Consider the following 22,857-nt stretch of genomic DNA (forward strand, 5'->3'; position numbering starts at 1 on the left):
GATTTTGCTTGTGTAGAATATTGTTCAGCTGCTTGGGGGGGGGGGGGGGGGGACATCATTGAAATTATTACTGTTTGATTTACTCTTTAAACTGGATGTCAAACTGTAGACATAGTGTTGTACACAGTGATAGAAAACATGATTCTAAAACTTTCCAAAAATCTCATATCTCTGTTACATCTTTTTCTCCACTTTAACCATACGGTAGCTTTCTGAAACAATCCTTAATCCATAGTCACAATTCCAGCATCCTATGTGCTCTGCACTTAATTCTACAGCATTTGTATCTCTTCTTGAAATTTTAAGTAATTCTGATTAATTTAATAGTATGTAGCCTATGTTCATTTCTGCTTTGACAGTAAGTAAAAACAGGCAGTTGTAATAATAATTACTGCAAAGACTACATTCATTAAAAAATAATGGCCTTTAAAGATGCAGTAAATTTTGTTGAAATAAGTGAAAGGGCAATTAAAAATGTTGATCGACATGTGTTTCCAGCTTGAAAAATAATAGTTTTTGCAGTGTCATTTTATGAATATATAAATATCTTTTTTTTGTTGCAGCCATTATAAATGCCAAGCAACATGTCCCGTGGGTACTACAAATTAAATAGTCGCAAGCCCTCTCAGGGCAGTTTGCAGTTTGACAAACTTTTTCATGAGAATAGTAATCGTCCCTCAGCTGCAAAAAGTGCAGGTACTATTGGCCGTTGGGGAGTAATCTCATGCACGTCACTACGAAGCACCAACATAATAGGTGAGCAAAGCGTTCTTTTGTATCATTATACACTTTGTATTCCCATTCTGCTTGATCTGAATTATTTAGAATGTTTGTGTACAGAAAAATGTTAGAAATTCATTAAATAGTTAAGTAAGTTCTATTTAAAAGTTGATATACTGTCTTGGTTGGTGACATTTGCTTGAGAACGTGACACCAGTAATTGAAGCATGGGCCAGTCAATACTTTTTGGTCATGTTGCATGCATGTAGAAGTAAATGCAGAACTTTTTCCAGAGTGCACTTTCTCCTCCTAAGCATGACAAACTTCAGATTTTCCTGAAGCTACCAGCTGATGGCATAATCAGTTGTGATGTGTGTCGTATGAACTCACCTGAAATAGCTCCCACTGAAGGTATGGAAAGTTCAGAGTTTATACCAGGTTGGCATTTAGTAAACATCACACACGTAATATGATTTAAGGACTGGTTTTGCAAATGTGAAATATTCCAAGAAGCCATGTTGTTTCTCATTCACACAGTGGTCGCTTTAGATTTGCTAAATGTGAGGTGAATGACCAGACAAATAAAATGAAGTTATCAACTAGAATTTTGTTTGCTGCATCATTATGCTGCTGTTTGTAGGTCAGTTCTAGGAGTTATTTTTTATTACCTCAAGAAATATGAGGCAGTTATTGTCTTCCACCAAATTCAGAGCACGGGTCACCTTTACCATTACCTAAAATCCAGTTACATGCAACATGTAAAAAAAAAAAATACACACACACACACACACACACACACACAGTTTTTCTAGACCTGTTTTAACGTGATATGAAGATGCACCATCCCAATTATAGAATAAATAAGGTAACTCTTTTCTTCTTGTGGTAAAATCTTAAGCTTTTGGGATAATATACGTGATGCATTGATTCGGTTGACGAGATGCTTAGAATGAGATCTTCCTCTTCGTATTTTGACAGTATCCTTTGAAAGTGATTTCCTACTCTTACTTCATTCCAAAGTCTGTTACAGCCTAAGAGTCAATCTAGTGAAATCACTGGTCCAAAGTTTTCTGTTAGCGCAGGTATCAAAGTGAAACTTGTAGACTACATTGCTGTCAGCATTTAACTTTTAACTGTTGCACTGTGGCTCTTGGGCTATGCAGGTCTTAATAAAACTCTACATTTGGAAGTCCAAGGTTTATTCTGTGCTTTCACCATAGATTTGGATTCAGTTTTGAACTGCAGGTTCACTAATAACTGTCTGAGAGAGCCAGTACTCAAGTCAGAGAAAAGCAAAATCAGAATTCCTCTAGTGACTCACTCTTCTAACGATATTTTCACTCATCCCATAGTAGCCACTTAAAACTGGGGCAGATGAGTGAATGGTGTTTCAGAGCATCCTAAAGGTAAACTCAGCAGTGGTGACTTACGTAGTGGTCAGAACTATTGCCCAAAAGTGAATCTACAGAATATTACCATCTTAATCTTATTCTTGCTTCTTAATGTGTAATAAATTTTAGTGGTAAATTGGTATCCTAAATGTTTTTTTGGAGTGGATCTACTCAAGAGTGAGTTATTGAGAGAAGCTAATATTTTATTAACTGGATCATGTAATTTAATAGTTGGATTCCTGTTGAGGGCATAAACATTGGGAGAGATGTGAAAACCTAGATGTTGCTGACATGAGTGGGTTGCAGAAAGGAAAACAAATAATTTTAGTGGACAGTTACATCGATTGGCTTCAGTGATGGGTTACTTGTAATTTTATGTCTGAAAGTACAAATTCATTCAGCATTTTAGTATTGAGCACTTCATGGAAAGAACTCAAAGCAGTCAAAATAGTAATCTTGTTTAGATCCCACCGTGTGTATTAACACACACACACACACATAATGATGGATGAGTCTTGCTCGAAGGGGGGAGAGAATGGGTGTCAAGTCTGAGTCTAGTAAAAGTATCTGTTCTGTAATATGCAGTAACAGAGCATTTAAAAATCCTTTCAGAAGCTTTTTAATAATTCAAAGAACCATTGCTTCAGTTAAAATAGTGGTCTTCACATACAGAATAAGTTGTAAAAACCTCACAAGAATCATCAAACCAGTAAAATGCTTGGAGTGACACAACAGATACAAGCTTTATTCACCCTTCCCTTGCAGTCTGCAGGCAGATGAAGAAAGATCAACATACCCACAAGGGTGAAGAAACAAGGTGCAGGAAAAAATCAAATACCAGAAAAGGTGAGTCCAAACAGATAATAACCTATCAGCCTCACGTGGTGAATCAAATGAGAGAACCACAAAGTGCCTCTAAAAATGTTCCAGTTGGTGTAGGTAGACTCCCATAAGCATAAGGAAAAGTGAAATACAAATACAAGATAAGGCAGCTAAGACTGGCCACTCAAAATATATCCGGAACCAATAAATGTATCTAGGTTTTGTTTCTTTTCTGAGTTAAAGCAGACAATGTGGTGAATTATGTGGCACACACAATTAATTTTGAATATTTATAGCTGCTGAATTAGGACACGAACTTTTTTTTTTCTAAAATGAAAGTATGTACTTTTCTCTGGAAAGAACCTCTGGAGGTAACTTAAACAACAAGACATGTGGAACTTGATCACATAGTAACAAGATAACAGCACTGCAAATCGCGGTCCCTTCATCAAGAGAAGAGGTCTCACCAATGTCCACTGTACTGCACCAGACATAAGCAAACGTGTAACTGAGGTGTGATCCATGGGTTTAGTGTTATGATGTTCATATCAAGTGCACAAAATTAAGCATTCATTGATCAATGCTATAAAACAGTTCCAGACTGACAGTACTGTATGTTGAATTTCATCTGGACATATTGAAGCAAATGTCTGGGTTCTGTGGCATCCCATGTATACGAAAGTCATGTGTTTCCTTGCAGACCTAGTTTTTATTTTCCTCACACATAAAAGTCCAGAGATGTTAAGCCTGGTGAATATGCAGGCCATTTTGTGTTTCCTGAATGAACAATTCAATGATCTCCAAATCTGCTTTCAAGAATGTCTGCAGTTATCTCTGTCAAATTGGCAGGGCATCCTTCTTGTTGGTACCACAAGGATTACCTTATATGCAATAGGATTTCTTCTAACAACTCTGGTGGCACATCTCGTAGGAACTATTGATAGTTGTGCTTAGAACTAGAGCAGTAAAACAGAGACCAGTGATATGATTCTTGAGAGACTTGCATCACTTGTTGACAGACCACTTGTTATTCAGTTACTTCTCGCAGCCATTGTAGATTTCCAACTGACAAGTAGTGCATATTTGAAGACTGATTTGTCCATGGTTTGTAAACAGTGTTTCATTATCAAAAATATGTCCAAATAAAAAAAAACACATCACTTAACAGTTTTCATATACACCATCTGGAGAACCGTAATGGATTTTTGAAAATGTGGGCATCTGCTAATTGCACACACATTCAACCTGCTGTGGTTTGCGTTTTACCACTGCTTAAATGTTATTTGCAGTTCTCTCAGCAGTTGCTACTCTGTTCCTCGACATATTTTGTTCTTCACACTTTCAGTTTCTGAATTTTTTTTTTATAATGTTTGCAAAGACAGATCATGATGGCTCGGCACAATCAGGATACCTTTCAGCTTACGACTGCACCACTGCTATAAAATTTTGGCATCATGGTACCATGAACAAATATCATATCCATTTGTTTTGACTATTGTACAGATAGCTTCACTAGCAAGTTGCCGGATTGCTGTAACTGCAGGTAACAGACTAATTGACTTGAAACACACAGATGACATGCAAACCGTGCCCGAGTTTCTAAGTTACACATTTACTAACGTTTGGTACAGTAGGGCAGATAATTGTGGGACCTCTTCTCTTTATAGCATGGCAGTGGTTTACAACAATGTTATCTTGTCACTGTTTGAATAAATTCCACACGTTATGTTGCTGAAGTCATCTTTCAATGCTCTTTTAACTGCCACAAAGTACACTGGTGTCCAAAATCAAAGCAACAAACTTCTGTTTCCCCGTTCTGTGTCTAATTCGCAATATAATAAACAAACTGTCAACCGATATCAATATGATGATGTTCTGCACAGAAGATGGCATTCTAGTCAATGGACAATCATGCCAATGATGACGTTGGGACACCTATCAAACAGGGTAGTGTTTGCCAGATGTCTCAAATCCACAGTTGCTGTGTATTCAGTCACAGACGGTGCAGCATGGCACAGAGAAGACACCTGACTCTCTGTGGTGAAGGGCCATAGGAAGAATGGAAACAGGACAGTCGCAAACTGATGTGGTCCAATGGCTTAATGGAAATTGTTCTTGTTTTTGGATGTAGCGACATTTTATAGAGACCGAAGCTGTATCCCGAAGGCCAGTACAGGGCTGACCACGTGTAACATCACAAAGCGAGGACTGTTCTTTGCCCATAAGTGCATGATGGTTCCGCCCTAGTACTGCAAGGCAACTGGCATCTGAGTGTAGGATCCACTGGATGTAGGATCCACTGGATGTGTTGTATTGTGGCAGATGGGGTACAGAAGGCTCCGACAGAGTGGCCTTTATTGTCAGATACCTGCTGTATGTCTATCATCAGAGATGTGTCTTCACAGAACGGAATGTCTAGAGTGGAGTCATTAATATACCACATGGACGGTCGAACAGTGAGCCAAAGTTCTTTTCACAGATGAGTTCCAGTTTAGTCTGGAGAGTGGTTCTCGATGGATTCACATCTGAAGGAACACGATTTCGGGCCCAAACATTGTAGAAAGAGACTGGTGTTGAGGGGGTGTGGGCAGGGATTATGTTGACAACTCGCAGCACCTCTTCATAAAATTGTACGGATGAATCGGCAAGGTTTAACTGCTGTCACATATTGTGATGAGATCTTCGGACCTCGTTCAGTTGTCATGAGGTACTGATGGATGATAATGCTCGACCTCATAGAGAATGGGTGGTTGATGTTTTCATGTAAATGCACCCATGGCTTGACCCTCTTGCTGTCCCAATTTGAATCTCATACAGCATGTCTGGGATGCACTAGGGAGGTGGGTTCCATCACATCAGCATCCACTGCGAGCAGTTCTGCAGGAAGAATGGTCGTTATTGCCTCAATATGGGACTGATGACTTCATTCACAGTATGCCCCATTGTGTCAATCCTGTATTGCTGCCAGAGGTGATCACTACCCATACTGAGCACTTCAACCAGTTGTCAGAATTTGTGTACACACCCGTTAAGTTGGGAAAAAAATGAACAACATTTTTGTCTACTGTTATGCATGTTGCAGTTGCTTACATTTTGTATTCTTTAAATTGTTTCTACTTTACTATCACATGTTTATACTGTTTTGTGGCAAAATGAACACAACCTTGCAAAATTACCGTTGCTTTAATTTTGGACACCAGCATGTATAGTTAAACTTTTGAAAAGAAACATAATTTGTCAGCTATAAGCATTAAAAATTACTTTGCATACATCCTAAAATTAACCGTATTTTTCACTATTACTAAATGAAAACTGTGATTTGATGTACGTACAGGCTGATCTTCATTTGATACCTAAACTTGTATAGTCACTTATTGCCAAAGTGACACTTACTGCAGTGAAACTTGAGCGATTCGTGATATAGAGGATTGGATCTGAAACCCTGGGTACTGCAAAGATACTTGCAAGGCATGAGATTAGAAACTGTCGATGCTGCTGTGACAAGGGATTACACTGTACACCGGAAAATAAAACCATTATGTACTGTGCCAAATGTTTTGTGTGCAGTTGTGTAAATGACATCTCTCTCCTCCTCATTCTTTCCAGATTCAAGCCTTCAAGCACTTGTTACATATATTGTCATGCATATGCTCTCTCTTTTTATAACAAAAAGAGTCTTGAAGATCTCCATTTTTCTGTGACATGCAGCATAACACTCTTCCATTCTGCTCTGTGCCGATCTAATGTATGTGCTGCTAATCTGTTGGTGCATGGTAGATCTCAGCCACATTACAGTTTTTTTTTTTTTTTTTGTTTTTTTTTCTCTCCATCCTCTTTCAAATAAATACACCCAATGAATCACATCTGAAAATGTTATTAAAGTTTGTAAATTATATTAGTCCTGTAGATTTCATCTAAAACACACATTAATGCTAGGCTTTGTTCCCCCTCTAAGAAAGTTGGGGTATTTAATGTATGCTACAGAGGTTGACGATAGCAGAACTTATTCGCCTGCACAGTATTTTATTCTTAAGAAAATTACTTGTTGTTGCTTTTCTGTGCCAGTAATCCTATTAGTAGGGCTTTTTGTTCAGAAATATAAATTCAATCTGTGTCATGTATTTGAAGTACCAATGATACAATCTTTTGTGTTCCATTCGGTAAGCGCTGAATTAAATTTAGCCCTGGCTTTGTAAAAGGTTATTGGAAAAAAATCATATTCCAATATGTTAAAGACTTATTGCTGTGTCTAATGACTGCAGTCAGTATATGGTACTCTGACACACTTGAATTACAATTCCAGAAATACATGTCTGTGAATAAAATAGGAAATTTGTATTGTTTCCGTATCAGAATTAGACTATGTCGTGATAAGATCAGTCATACCTCACCCATCACCTCATTAAAAGAGCACACTGACTGTTTTGAAGTACTGTAAATCATGTAGAACTGTTTCTAGCCAGTCATGTGCCCTTCCACTTATGAAAGGAATCATCTTAGTGAAGTAATGTGTATGTGCTGGTCAGTTATATGGAATCAGCGCAGTAAAGTGGGTTGGAGGGCAGATGGCGACAGAATGGTAAACAGGAGCTATCTTGTTTGGATATTCCCAAGACCAACTGTGAACTAAGTTGCCCATGTTGGACATCAATGTGGACTGTCCAACACGTCTACAAGGAATGGTGCACCGTTCACTAATGAAGGATACGGGATGCAGTGGACTCTTGGGGCTGCATATCACGTTAATGTCCGATGCTCTACACTGAAACAGCTCTTCTTCATTGGACCAAACAAAACAGAAACTGGGCATTAGCTGACTGGAGGCGATTAGCGTCATTTTGAGAAGTTGTGGTATAGACTCTTTTCAAATAATGGAAGGTGCTCACTGGTGCTTTGAGGCATTTAACCTGCAGTGTGTGCAGGAAGTAATGCAGCCAGAGGTGGTTTTGCGATGTTCTGGAGGTAGTTTTCTTAGCATGACTTCAGCCCACGAATTTCAGGTTATTGTGTACGTCAACCAGGGTGTTTACTTCAACATTTTTTGTGACCAAGTGTTACCCTTTCGTGTGCACCTTCATTAGGCATATGTTGTGGTGCTCCCACCTTCCAAGGTGACAACAGCCATGTTCATAGGGATGCCCAGATAAATTTCTGGTTTGACAAACTGTCAAATGAACTATTGCACCTTGACTGGCTGGCTAAATCGCCTGACTTTAACCCCATGGAAAAGGACTGGAACTATTTGGAAATGTGTGTGAATTGTTGCACTGCAGGTTAAATGCCTCAAAGCACCACTGGTGCAGTGAACACCTTCCAACATTTGGTAGCTTTACGGTTTCTAATGCCTTCATCTGAATATGGCACATGTGAATAAACTAGTGGACTGCCTTTCTCATTGAATTGGGGCTAGAGCTGGTGTTGCACAGCATTAGCATGATTTCTCTGGATAGTAACTAATTTTTTTGTTCAGTGTACATATCATTTATTGTTCTGTTACTTCTTTAAAATCATATGTTTTGAGATATGCCCATAATTCAGTGATGCTGGAAAATAAATTTAATGTAATTTTATGTTTTTTTTCCCTTTATTACAGTGTACCAACTTTGATTGTATTTATTTACTATAGAGACATAAATTACATTTCGGAGGATTATAAAAAAACTGAATTCTGCAATAATATTACATCATGCTTGTCATTCAGTTTCTCTTCCTATATTAAAATGCTAAGCTTAGTGCCAGTTGCTTTGTTCATGTTTGTGTAGTAATTACAACAAAAATAGTTTTATAAACTTATGTTAGGCCTACTGAAAAATGAATGTATTTAAGGGCCATTTCTTTTTCTTTGCGATTCTGACAAAGCTGACTTGTTGTGGTGACTGTTAAAAGGCTTTCTTTGATTTAGTTCAGAATTGGAAAACCTTCTGAACTTTTCATGCTAATTGGGGTGATAGAAGTGTGGTCTTTTCCGAATTTACTTTTCTGACTGGAAAGCTATTCTGGTAACAGGAGTTGGAGGTTTTTATTAATCTTGCCTTTTGGGTCCTTGTGGTGATATTTCCATAGAAACTTTTGTTTCCTAACACACACATTTCTAACAGATACGTCAAATACAAATTTTTGTAGAATTTTGATTATGAAATACTTTCATAAAGCTCTTCATCCATATTTCACCTCCTTATGGATTGAATTTCCATAAACACTGAAACATGTATTTTTTTTATTTGTAACTGAGAAGTAAAATACCAATTTTCATAGGTGTAGCTTTAAAAATGCTTTGGTAGTTCTTTAATTATGATTTATTTTCAAAAAACTTTCACCCAGTTTCCAAATTTCCAAAAATGCTGAAAATCGTATTCTTTTATTTCTGACCAAGAAACCAAATACTAATTTTTCTAGTTCTAGCTCCAAAATGGCCTTAATAGTGACATTTTCAAAAAAAAAAAAAAAAAAAAAAAAAAAAAAAACTTTTCTTTCAGTATTTCACCCCATTAGGTGTGGAATTTTGAAAAATCCCTCCTTAAAGGATTCCATACTGTTCAGGATCAACACCATTGCCAAATATAAAGTTTCTCTCCTTACTAGTCTGGGCTGGGCGATGCCGAGTCACAGAATCAGTCAGGACATTTCCTTTTATATATGGGGATTTGCTCCAAGAACTGCAATCAGTTCTACACTTCAAAAGATTGGGGGGGGGGGGGGGGGGTAGAACACAGTTTCTTAACATGGAAAAATATTATTTTTTTCCGATGTCCTTATTTCTCTGGAAATCTACGAACTTTTTCTCTCGATTGATATACATTTTCCTTTGTACTGTTTGGACAAGAGCTCCATTTACATTCTGGGAGATGACTGGCAAAAGCAGTGGTTGACAAAGATGTGATCCAGTGTGTCTGTTCCACTCACTTGGCGTACATCCACTATCCTCGCATTATCAGACACCTGAATATGAACCACCTGATGCAACATATAATCTACTATTTGTGTCCTATTCTTGATTGCTGGGTTTAGAAACTCTGAATCAGAGGTATTGTGAAGACTTCAAACAACTATACTAGGTAGCAGTGAAAATTGCAGCTGGAGAGTTAAGTGTAGACAGCACCACCTCTACCTTTTCTACATGCTTTCCCCCCACCCCCCACCCCACTCATGACCTCACCACACACTTGAATTGCGACTAGTCGGTAGCCTTTGTCCCACACTTGTTGAGCTGAATCCAGCAAACTGTGCTATCAGACAATGCTTTAGGGCACGTGTATACTTAGTACATTACATGGCGCACTCATGCAACGGATATGATACCCCAAATCGTCAGACAGCAGCTTGTAATAATGATTTTAGAATCAGACGCAGACAGTGACTAATTTTAAACAATTTTTATGACTCCAAGAACAATAGGTCAAGAAAATGCATAGAAATAACATAGTGAAATGGCAGCCTCTCGATATTAATGTATTCTCGTGCGTTTTGGATGGTAATTTACAGTCAAATACATTATTGTTGCTCATCTGTTAAATTACAAAGTTATTTCAATTTTGGGTATGGGCGAACATACAAGCTTGCCTGCAAATAACATTGACAAATATACCAGCATGTACAGTGTGTGCCAGGCATTTTTGGAAGGGAGGTGAGGAGGGGGATGGGAGAAGACAGCAGGAAAGGGAGCACAGAGACGGAATGGTGGCATTCACAGCTTTGAGGAGGAGAAGGAATGAGAAAAATAACATTTATTGCTATTTAATTGTCCTCTTCAGAAGACTCACTATCCGAGGATTCATTTGAAGCAGGATAATGCTGTCCATGAATTTTTCTTAGATGCCTTCCCTCAGCAAGTCATTCTCTTGCAGATTTCCAGCATGGCTTATACATTTATCCAGTCATCCACTCTGACGTCATTAATCACTTCCTCAAGTAGATTCTGCACATCTTTCATTCTGAACCCTGTTAAAGTAATCTTGATGTTTAAAACATCTGCTACCTTTTGCCTTGCAGGATACTTGCCACTGTCATAAAGCTCTAATACAGTACAGTGAACAATTGTCCAAATCAGTGACTGTTCTTCAGATTAAAACTTCATTTCTTGATGACATGTTACCATTGCCCAGACGTCTGCAAATATTCTGTGTATGGTTCATTGTAACATTCCAAACAGCACTTGCTGTTGCAGTGCCGATAAGATTTTGTCTCTTCTGGCATTGTCTTTAAGGTCGTGAAGGAATTCCTATACCTCTTTGTTTGGCTCTGCGTGACTTGAAACTCTGTCGTATTGCAATTTAAACCCCATTAATTGTAGACATTTGTTTGATAGCCATTGCCCGTTGCTTCTTGGTGGAAATGGTGTTGTGTCAACAGTGTGAGCTTGGGGTGATGGACCAAGTTGGAGTTGGCAAAGCTTCTCATTGGCACTTAGAACTGGAGGAAAGATGAGTGGTGGGAGAACTGGCGTATCCTTCTCAGCTGCCAATTCTGCTGCTTAATTGCTTGATACAGAATATACATGTAGTAACTGCACTGCTGGAGATCAGTACTGCATCAAGCTCCCACCTAGCAGCAGTGTATTCGCTGACCAGGGCAGTTGCTTCCACCACTCACCATTTACCTTTCTGTTAGTGATCATGAAAACCGTGCAATTTGGTGTGACATTTGTGCAGTCTTGCTTTTTCTCTGTCTTGTTTTTGTCAGCTCTTAACTCGTACTGGAAGGTTCATCTTCCCTATCAACTGACATGTAATCTTATGTTAAGATTTGAGAAGTTGTTGTATTCAACTACTACTTGTGAGCTATTATTTTAAAATCTTGACTGTTTTAGCTTTTTAAGTTCTTCAGTTGTCCATTGGTTCATTTCCATCTGAAACTATTTCAAGCAGACCTTGGTAGGTTCCTTTTGCAAAGTAATTTTCATGGCCTCCCCCTAATGTTTGTTCAACTAAAGTATGTTTATGCTGTGGTTCAAAGTCAACAGGACACAATTACAAAAGGGAGGGTTGGCATGAGCTTGTATATATTTTGTTTGAGTTTGTGCACTGGCACTTTTTAGTTAAGTAGTTATTTGCTTGTAGTTTCATTTCATAATTTTTTTGAATGCCTGTTTTCTTTTGAAGACAACACAGCAGAGTCAAATTATAGTAAAGGATTAAAAGTGTTTTATTTATGCTAAGTAAATGGTGTTTCATATACTTACATGAGCTGTCAATCTTCAAACAGTTATATCACAGTATGTTTAGAGTTGCCAAACAAAAGCGCTGGCAGGTCGATAGACACACAAACAAACACAAACAAACATACACACAAAATTCTAGCTTTCGCAACCAATGGTTGCCTCGTTAGGAAAGAGGGAAAGACAAAAGGATTTGGGTTTTAAGGGAGAGGGTAAGGAGTCATTCCAATCCTGGGAGCGGAAAGACTTACCTCAGGGGGAAAAAAGGACAAAGTCTTTCCGCTCCCGGGATTGGAATGACTCCTTACCCTCTCCCTTAAAACCCAAATCCTTTTGTCTTTCCCTCTCCTTCCCTCTTTCCTGACGAGGCAACCATTGGTTGCGAAAGCTAGAATTTTGTGTGTATGTTTGTGTTTGTTTGTGTGTCTATCGACCTGCCAGCGCTTTTGTTTGGTAAGTCTCATCATCTTTCTTTTTAGATATATTTTTCCCACGTGGAATGTTTCCCTCTATTATATTCATATGTTTAGAGTTGTTTACATTTCACACATTCTCTACATATTGGTTATACTTCTAGTTTTTCCTTTACAGTTTCTTATTTTTGCCTTTGTTTCCCTATATTTCGTAATGTGTAGTGTATATTCTTTAGTGTTGGCTTGTTTATTAATGAATATTGTGTAGTCTGCTCTGGCCAAATGGCAGAGCTTGTGATATGGCCATCATTGTGCCACATGGAGGAGAAAGGATAGTTCACACAATGCAAGTGGCATATGGAATGCTTGAGTGCAACACTTCACATTCCATATTACTCTCCTCACCAGACAAGGAATGCAGTTGATTAATAATCACAATAAATATGTATAATAATAATAATAATAATAATAATAATAATAAAAATGACGACAATAACTATGCTAGTCTTTAACAAGAAACAATTTTAATGTCAGACCAAAAGTAGTATTGGTTCACAAATGGTTTTGGTGTGTCTATCAAATTTTAAGTTATTACATTTCTGTATTTTTAAGTATCATTATTAACAATTTTCAGGAAGAAAGGAAGAAGAATATGGTGCCAAAAGAATGCGTCTGGAATTCAGTGGCCGCAACTCTCAGCTGTCATCTAGAGACCCTTTCTCCTTTGAGTCGAGTGCTGTTGGTCCACCACCAGTTGTGAAACCCAGAAAGTTCTTCAAAAGTCGTAATATTGATTCACCTCCAGATGATGGACACATCAGTTCACCAGCATACAACAACAAAGAAAGGAGTTCAGATTCAACTTACAAATCCAAAGTGAAAAAGTATGGCAAAAATAACTATCATTCTCATTCAGCAGGGTCTAAAAAAGTTTTTGGAGCTTCTGTTAAGGGCAGTTCCAACACCTCAAATGTTGAACCCCAGGCGGAGCAGACAGAAGCTATGAACTTAACAAGTCCAGCCAAAACAGCAGTTCCACCAAGAGAAGAGAATAAGCCTCCAATTGTTCTGAGGATATTCAAAGGCACTTCACACTTAGTTAGTGTTCCATCCAGTCCATGTGAGAACAGCAGTGGAATATCATTACGTAGCTCCACAAGAAAAAGAAGTCACAGCAGCGATTCACGTAGTGTAGTGATGTACAGCAGCAGTATTATAACAGCACCAAAGAGATCGACTAGAGAACTGAGAAGCAAGCGAGTTTCGGATTCAAGTTTCGATTATGTAGCAGAAGTATCACAACAGGCCTCAGCGGTAGATAATTTGAATAGCAGTGGTAGTAGCACCAACAGCAACAGTAGCAGTGGTGGCAGCAGTAGGAGTAATTGTGCTAGTAATGATTGTTTAGATTTAGCTGTAGAGGACACAACAAAGAATGACAATGAATGTTTGCCCGAGAATCCTGTAGAAAGAATGAGTAGTCCTATTGCAAATGTTGACAATTCTCCTATACCATTGAAAAATGAGCAAGAAGTGGTGGAAGCTGATGATAATCAGCCTCTTGCTTTGGAATGTCCTTCAGTTAACACACTACCTCTGCAAGAAAATGTTGAACATTTTGGTGAACAGTGCAATGGTCACCAAGAACAGTATACAGAGGAACCTGTACAGATGTGTAATTCCATACCTGAAGCATTAACTGAGGTAGATAATCAAAAAGAAATTGAGCAAATGGTAGCAGATTCTCCACAACCACCCGATACAAAAACTTTGCTCGATCAGGACTGGTTCTCAGACAGCGATGACTGTAGTGATAGCATTTCTGATCACATAAACACGATAGCTTCCACTCAAGGTGAAGGTGAAACAGAATCAGAAATAACTGATGGTAGTTTGGCCAGGGTATTGACTCAGGAAAAATGTGAACTAGATACACAGCAAGAGTCAGGCCCAGAGTCAGGAAGGACATCACCTGCAGATAAACAGTCACCTCCACCTTCGCCTAAGGCTGAAACTCGTCCAATGTCTACTCGAATATCACCCATAAAAAAAGGTAGCATTTTCAAGAGTCGGTCATTATTGTCCGGTAGTAAGAAGAGACTAGCTTTGTACAAACACAAGTGGGCTGATGATAAAGAAGGTGGTGGTGGGGCCACACCTGAAGGCGCATCTCAAAGCCAGGAAGTTGGGGGAGCAGTTAATAGCGTTGGAGCTTCAGTTTCACAACCTTGTCTAACAGAAGAAGACTTTGAACCTTCTAGGCTTACTAGGGTCACATCATGGCCATTAAATTCAATGGCAAGTGAAGAAGATCAAGAAGAGGCCATAACCAGTGTAAAATGTTCCAAAAATGCAAAAGGGGTAAGTATTTTTAAAATCTATTTTTTGTTTGCTGCAGAATTTAAAAATGTATTTTGGATAATTATGTCACTAAAAGTCACTTTGAAAGTGCTACTCCTGAAACTTGACGCATGCTGATGGGAGTGACTGTAAAGCATTCTGCCTCTATAAAATTTAATTCTTGTGGCATGAGGCATCTCCAAACCAACCAACTCATTTACATAAAAAATGGCAATTTTGGACACAGACAGACTATTTTGGGGAAAAATGACTATGTAAAGACAAGTGTAAGGGTACAGTGTAATATCTGGAACTAATTAATGTTTTGAAAATTATCTAGGATAGAGTTTGATATTTGATATGGACCATAAGACTTAACTGTTATCTAATTCATGGAAAATGCTGAAAGTTAGTAAATTATTAAAATATAAGAACTGCAATATGCTTCCATTGTCTGAAATTCACTACTTATTAGTATGGTATCTGTATTGAAATCAATCTTCTGTGACTCTGAATTATCCAAAATCTTAGTGACTTAGTTAACTTGTGAGAGGAGTCATCTGATTCAGGAAAAAATACAGCAACAAAAGTACAGTGTTAAAGTTCCGAATCTTGTAAGAATTGACGCAAAATAGGCAGTCATAATTTTGAGTGTCCGAACTTCTAATGTCAGTTACTTTGTAAGTTAATTGGTTTCAGGTAATTTAAAATATTTGTTTGTGTGGCCATCCTCCACAGCAAGCATATAAATACTTATTTTGTAAATAAAACTGCCTTTTCCTGCTAGCAGGAGGAAAAGGCAGTTTTATTTACAAAATAAGTATTTATATTTCATTGCTGTGGAGGATAGCCACACAAACAAACTTGTTAATTTAAAATATGTTCTTGGAAAGTTGGCGATGTCTGCTTTCGAATGAATGGTACCAGTGCTTTGGAATCTATGAATTAGTTCAGAATGTTTTTTTCCATTACTTACTGTAGTTCAAGTTGCAATTAGCCATAACTTTTTAATTAATTGAGATTTTAGTGGAACTAATTATATCATTGACTGGAGGAAGGGCACTATAATCAGTTACGTAATAAGTTAACAATGATTTCAGCCAAAGTAATATTCTGGTATATCATGTGCATTTTGCATGTGTCTTGTGTTAAATATGGAATGAAAAAAAAAAAGTTATTCTTGGGAGCAGGAAGCATAACAGAAGAAGGAGTTTCCAACCTGATAGGTTTCAAGTCATCCTATGGGTCTGCTGATCATGAGGGGTCGAACCCTTTTTTTTCTCCCCATCAGTCTTCTGACTGGTTTGATGCAGCCCACCACAAATCCTTCTGTGCTAATCTCTTCGTCTAAGAGTAGCACTTGCAACATGTGTCCTGAGTTATGTGCTTGATGTATTTCAGTTTCGTCTTCCTCTACAGTTTTTGTCCTCTACAGCGCCCTCTAGTACCATGGTAGTCATTCCCTCATGTCTTTAACATATACCATATCATCCTGTCCCTTCTCCTTGTCAGTGTTTTCCACATACTCCTTTCCTCTCTGATTTTGCATAGAACTTCCTCATTCCTTACCTTATCAGTCCACCTAATTTTCAACATTCATCTGTAGCACCACATCTCAAATGCTTTTATTCTCTTCTGTTCCATTTTTCCCACAGTCCATGTTTCACTACCATACAATGCTGTACTCAAACGCACATTCTCACCATCATTGCTTCCTCGATAGACCACATACTTGTGAATGCCAGACACAGAAATGCTAGCCAGAATTTAAAATCTCAAAGAGGTGCAGAAATAGGATCAGACCATTATCTTGTGGTAACAACCGTACAGGAGAGGATAGAAAGCCGTTAACAGCAGGAGAAATAAATGCGGACCTACTGAAGGAAGGCCACATTAAAGAAAGATATGCACTTGAAATTGGAAACATGTTTGCTTCCGTAGAAGAAGAAGAAGAAGAAGAAGAAGAAGAAGATGTTGATGATGATATTGAAAAGTTTTGGTCGAAAATCAAGACAGGTTTAAAAGATGCTGCAAGTGGGGTGCTGATACCAATGGAGAAAAGGAGTAAGAGCAGAGGATGGTTTAGTGATAGGTGTAGAGATGCAGTCACCAAGAGAAAAGCAGCAAAACTGTTATGGCTGACAAGCGAACAGAATGAAAGAACAAGGTTGGGATACATGGAAGCAGCTAGAGAAACAAGACAAGTCCTTCGAATAGAAAAGTGAGAGTTCATAAACAGTAAAATAAAACTGGCGAAGAAGACTGGATGGTAGGAAATACAAGAGACTTTTACAGAACAGTGAGGTTCTTCAAGAAAGAATACAATCCAAGGATTGATGTGATCAAAGTCAAGAAGGACAGATAATCACAAATGAAATGAAAGCTATGGAGGAATGAAAAAATGACTTCGAAAACCTCCTGAATGTGGATGCAAACACCATGAATGCTACAACAGAAAATGAAGAAGAAGAATCATACTTAGAAAACAGAGATACTGTACCATTTAGGGGAGTATGAACTACCAAGCATGGAAGAGCTAAGAATGACCATAAAACTGCTGAAGAGGGGGAAGGCACCAGGAATAGATGGCATACCTGCAGAGATGCTGAAGGAGGGAAGAGCTACTCTACCAGCGAGGCTACACCATTTAATCCGCTCAATTTGGAAGAAGGAAAGGAATCCAGAGGAATGCGAGGAGTCTGTCATATGCTCTATACTAAAGAAAGGAGACCCAGTGAGATGTAGCAATTATAGAGGAATCACACTACTATGTACAACTTATAAGATCTTGAGCATGCTGTTACTGAAGCGACTAACACCACATGTCGAGAAAATACTGGGATTCCAACAAGCAGGTTTCAGAAAGGGAAAGCCAACTGTAGACCATTTACATACAATACTGCAAGTGCTAGCGAAGTACTGGGAATTGCACAAAAATGTTCACTGCCATATTGTGGACTTCCAAAAAGCATATGATAGTGTGAATAGACAAGCAATGTGGCAAGAACTCGAAAGGGCTCAAGTTCCCAGAAAACTTATAAAGCTGACACAGATATGCACCCAGGAGACAACATGCATGGTGAAAGTAAATGGAAACATATCAGAGAAGTTCAAGATGAGGACTCCCTTGTTTAACCTGGTACTGGAGAGAGCCCTGAGAAAGGTAGCAAGCCTAGAGACAGGAATACAGCTGGGTAGAAGGATCAGCACCCTGGCCTATGTGGATGATATAGTTTCAATAGCAGAGAAAGAGCAAGGCATGGTTCAGACAACAAGAACATTAATGGAAAAGAAAAGGCAATGAAAGCAGGCCTGAAGTTGAATGTGGATAAGACAAAATACCTCATAGTTAGCAGAGAAAATGATGACAAATCCCTGAAAGTGGAGGACAAAGGCTTTGAAAGGGTAAAAGACTGTAAGTATCTTGGGGTTATACGCAATGAAAGGAACAATATAGACCAGAAAATCACCGCACGAATACAAGCAGGAAACAGGTCAAGATTTGCTCTGGGAAAGCTGCTGAAGCCCTGGCTTCTATCGAGATCCTCAAAGACCGAGATCTACAAGACAATAATACAACCTGTAGTCTTATATGGAGCAGAGACCTGGACAATCACCCAAAAGACGAAAGAAAACTGCTGACATTTGAGAATGCCATCCTCAGACAGATTTTTGGGCCATTGAAGGATGGAGATGAAAGGAGGAACAGAAAGAACTGTGAATTGCAGAAGCTACAGAAGTTGATGGACATCGTAGAGGTGATCAAAGAAGGAAGACTGAAGTGGTATGGACATGTAATGCATTGAGAAGGCCAGATCATCAGGCAGGTAGTGAAGGAAGTTATTAGAGGCAAAAGACCACTTGGAAGACCAGAACTCCGATGGCTTGATCAGATCAGAGAGGATATGAGGACGCTGAAGGACGCTGATTGATGAGGCCAAAGACCGACTGCGGTTTGTGGGGCCAACACAGTAAGTAATAAGCTTCCTCAATATACAGATTGGGCAGTAGAGATGAAAGGCTACATCCTTGTCTTACACGCTTTTTAATACGAGCACTTCGTTCTTGGTCATCCACTCTTATTATTACCTCCTGGTTGTTGTACAGATTGTGTATGTCCCGTCTCTCCTTTAGCTTACCCCGACTTTTTTCAGAATTTTGAACATCTTGCACCATTTTACATTGTCGAACGCTTTTTCCAGGTCGACAAATCCTATGAACGTATCTTGATTTTTCTTTAGTCTTGCTTCCATTATTAACTGCGTCAGAATTGCCTCTCTTGCACCTTTACTTTTCCTAAAGCCAAACAGTTTGTCATCTAGCGCACCCTCAATTTGCTTTTCCATTCTTCTTTATATTATTCTCGTAAGCAACTTGGATGCCGTTAAGCTGATGGTGCAATAATTCTTGCACTTGTCAGCTCTTGCCATCTTTGGAATTGTGTGGATGATGCTTTTCCAAAAGTCAGATAGTATGTCGCCAGACTCATACATTATACACACCAACATGAATAGTCATTTTGGTGCCATTTCCCCCAATGATTTTAGAAATTCTGATGGAGTGTTACCTGTCCCTTCTGCCTTATTTGATCTTAAGTCCTCCAAAGATCCTCTAAATTCTGATTCTAATACTGGATCCCCTATCTCTTCTAAATCGACTCCTGTTTCTTCTTCTATCACATCAGACAAATCTTCCCCATCATAGAGGCTTTTCAATGTATTCTTTCCACCTATCTGCTCTCCTCTGCATTTAACAGTGGAATTCCCATTGCACTCTTAATGTCACCACCCTTGCTTTTATTGTCGCCGAAGGTTGTTTTGACTTTCCCGTATGCTGAGTCTGTCCTCCAACAATCATTTCTTTTTCGATGTCTTCACATTTTTCCTGCAGCCATTTCGTCTTAGCTTCCGTGTGTGTTCTATTTATTTCATTCCTCAGCGACTTGTATTTCTGTGTTTCCCGGAACATTTTTGTACTTCCTCCTTTCATCAATCAACTGAAGTATTTCTTCTGTTACCCATGGTTTCTTCGCAATTACCTCTTTGTACCTATGTTTTCCTTCCCAATTTCTTAAGATCAGCACCCCTGGTCTAGGGGCAGTGTCTTTGATTCATAATCAAAACATCTTCAGTCCCAGGTTCGAATCCCATTGCTGCTTCAATTTTGATTAATAATCAGCATTGGCGGCCGAAGACTTCTGACATAAGAAGTCACCCTCATTCTGCCAACGGCCTTGTCAAAGATGGTGGAGAAGCGGACAGAGGTTCAGGGCATTCACTTGTCCTAGGGGTGGGAAACTGCCCCTAAAGGCAGAAGAATGAGCAATGATCAATGGCATGAGGATGCAGAAGGCAATGGAAACCACTGCATTAAAGACACATAACGTGTATCCACAGGACATGTGGCCTGTAATTGAAGAAGTGTCATGATGATCTCTCCATTGGCAAAAGATTCCGGAATAGTCCCCCATTCGGATCTTCAGGAGGGGACTGCCAAGGGGGAGGTTACCATGAGAAAAGGTTTGAATAATCAATGGAAGGATAACTCTCTATGAGTCAGTGTGTGGAATGTCAGAAGCTTGAATGTGGTAGGGAAACTAGAAAATCTGAAACGGGAAATGCGAAGGCTCAATCTAGATATAGTAGGGGTCAGTGAAGTGAAGTGGAAAGAAGACAAGGATTTCTGGTCACATGAGTATAGGGTAAATCAGCAGCAGCAGAAAATTGTGTAACAGGAGTAGGATTTGTTATGAATATGAATGTAGGGCAGAGAGCGTGTTTCTGTGAACAGTTCAGTGACAGGGTTGTTCTTATTAGAATAGACAGCAAACCAACACCGTCAATGATAGTTCAGGTATACATGCCGACATTGCAAGCTGAAAATGAAGAGACAGAGAAAATGATTGAGGATATTGAAAGGGTAATACAGTATTTAAAAGGGGATGAAAATGTAATAGTCATTGGGGACTGGAATGCAGTTGTAGGGGAAGGAATAGAAGAAAAGGTTACAGGAGAATATGGACTTGGAACAAGGAATGAGAGAGGAGAAAGACTAATTGAGTTCTGTAACAAGTTTCAGCTAGTAATAGTGAATACCCTGCTCCAGAATCACAAGAGGAGGAGGTATACTTGGAAAAGGCCAGGTTATATGTGAAGATTTCAGTCATCATGGTCAGACAGAGATTCCAAAATCAGATATTGGATTGTAAGACGTACCCAGGAGCAGATATAGACTCAGATGACAATGTAGAGTGGTGAATAGGCTGAAGTTTTAAGACATTAGTCAGGAAGAATCAATACGCAAAGAAGTGGGATACAGAAGTACTAAGGAATGATGCAATACACTCGAAGTTCTCTAAGGCTATAGATACAGCAATAAAGAATAGCTCAGTTGGCAGTACAGTTGAAAAAGAGGAATGGCCATCTCTAAAAAGGGCCATCACAGAAGAAGTTGAGTCTAATATATAATCTCCTTAATACATCTCCCATCATTGTGCTGTGTGTCCTGCACAACTCCAATTTACTTTCAAAACAGTCACTATCATGTCCTCTACTCCTGTCGTTTCTCTTGTCCTTTTGTTTGTTTTCCATGCCTTCTATTTATGCCCAAAATGCATCTTTTCTTTTCTCATTGGCCAGCCCTCAGTTTTTGAACTGTATAAACATTTAGTGGCCAAATTTCACTTCCATAAGTTAATTCTGTCAGTGTACATGGGTTGTAGGTTTCCTGTTTGAAGCAGATAAGGAATTTACTTCTGAGTACAGCAGTGTTTTCTTAAACAATCTGAAAGCCGGTTTTAGCTGTCTCTTTCTTTCTTTTGTTGTTGCTGTTGTCTTTAATGTGAAGATATGTAGGATGCATTTCTCCATGACAGTCAATCCTCTACAAGTATCTTCACCTATGCATAACTACTGCAAACTACATCCATTTGAATCTGCTTAATTTAGTCAAGTCTTGATTTCCCTCTATAGTACCCCCACACTCACACACACTGTTTCCTCCATTACCAAATGGATGATCTCTTGATGCCTTAGGTTGTATTCTATCAACTAATCCCTTATTTAGTCAAATTGTGCCATAATATTTTCTTGCAAAGTTCAATTCAGTGCCAGCTCATCAGGTGACTGTCTAATCTTCAATATTTTTCTGTAGAACCACATTTGAAAAGCTTCTATTCTCTTATTGTCTCAACTGCATATCATCCAAGAATGACTTCCGCTCAAGGCTACATGCAAGGCATATACAATGGGCATTCAATAATCAAGACAAATCAGGGTAGAAACAGTTTTTGTAGGAGTAGTTCTGTACTTTCATGTCTTTAGGTTGTCATCACTGGGATGACCTGAGAACAGCTGACACATAAAAATTGTTTTGTTTATAACCTCAATATTGCTTTTAACAATCGTGTGTCTGCTTGAAGTTTTCATTTTAAGTAAGTGATCAGTTTTTTTTTTCCTCTTTCTGAAAGTGAAAAACTGGCTAAAATCTTTTCTCGAATGATTTTATAGTATAGTGAAAATTGTATGAACTTCGGGAATTTTTATAAGTGGGTAGAATAGTTCAAAAACAGTGAACCTCAGTGACTGACAGGCAACATCCTGGCCGGCCATCTGAAGTATCAAGTTCTTCACTTGAAATCTGCACCTAAGTGTGCTTTCAATGAATGAATAATAACTACAAGTGAACAAATCATTTGCGTTTTTTTAAAAATGGTTAAAAGTTCATCTGGTTTCACTGATAGGTTTGCTGATGACACTGTAATGTTGTTAGAGACAACAAAGGACTTCGAAGATTGGCTGAACAGAATGGGTGATGTCTTGAAGAGAGGTTATAAGATGAATGCCAGTAAAAGCGGAACCAGGAAGTCTGATGGATTCAAAGGCAATGCTAATAGAATAGAGTAAAATGAGACACTAAAAGTTGTAGTTTACTATTACTGTTTCAAATAAATAAACGTTGATAAATTTAATAGAGATTATTGAAAAAATACTTTTTGGAGACATAAGTAAAAAAGATA

At 38.6% G+C, this 22,857-nt stretch overlaps 1 protein-coding gene across 1 annotated transcript in view; it reads left to right on the forward strand.

Annotated features, from left to right (window-relative positions):
* LOC126187714 (protein wings apart-like) overlaps positions 1-22,857 on the forward strand; it is a 107,357-nt gene that overhangs the window by 15,595 nt on the left and 68,905 nt on the right. Inside the window, exons 2-3 of the mRNA XM_049928961.1 lie at positions 564-756; positions 13,135-14,861. Of these exons, the coding sequence (XP_049784918.1) occupies positions 573-756; positions 13,135-14,861 (1,911 nt within the window). The 5' untranslated portion in view covers positions 564-572. The remainder of the gene's footprint in view (positions 1-563; positions 757-13,134; positions 14,862-22,857) is intronic.

This window comes from Schistocerca cancellata, chromosome 1 (genome assembly GCF_023864275.1).
Source record: "Schistocerca cancellata isolate TAMUIC-IGC-003103 chromosome 1, iqSchCanc2.1, whole genome shotgun sequence".
NCBI lineage: Eukaryota > Metazoa > Arthropoda > Insecta > Orthoptera > Acrididae > Schistocerca > Schistocerca cancellata.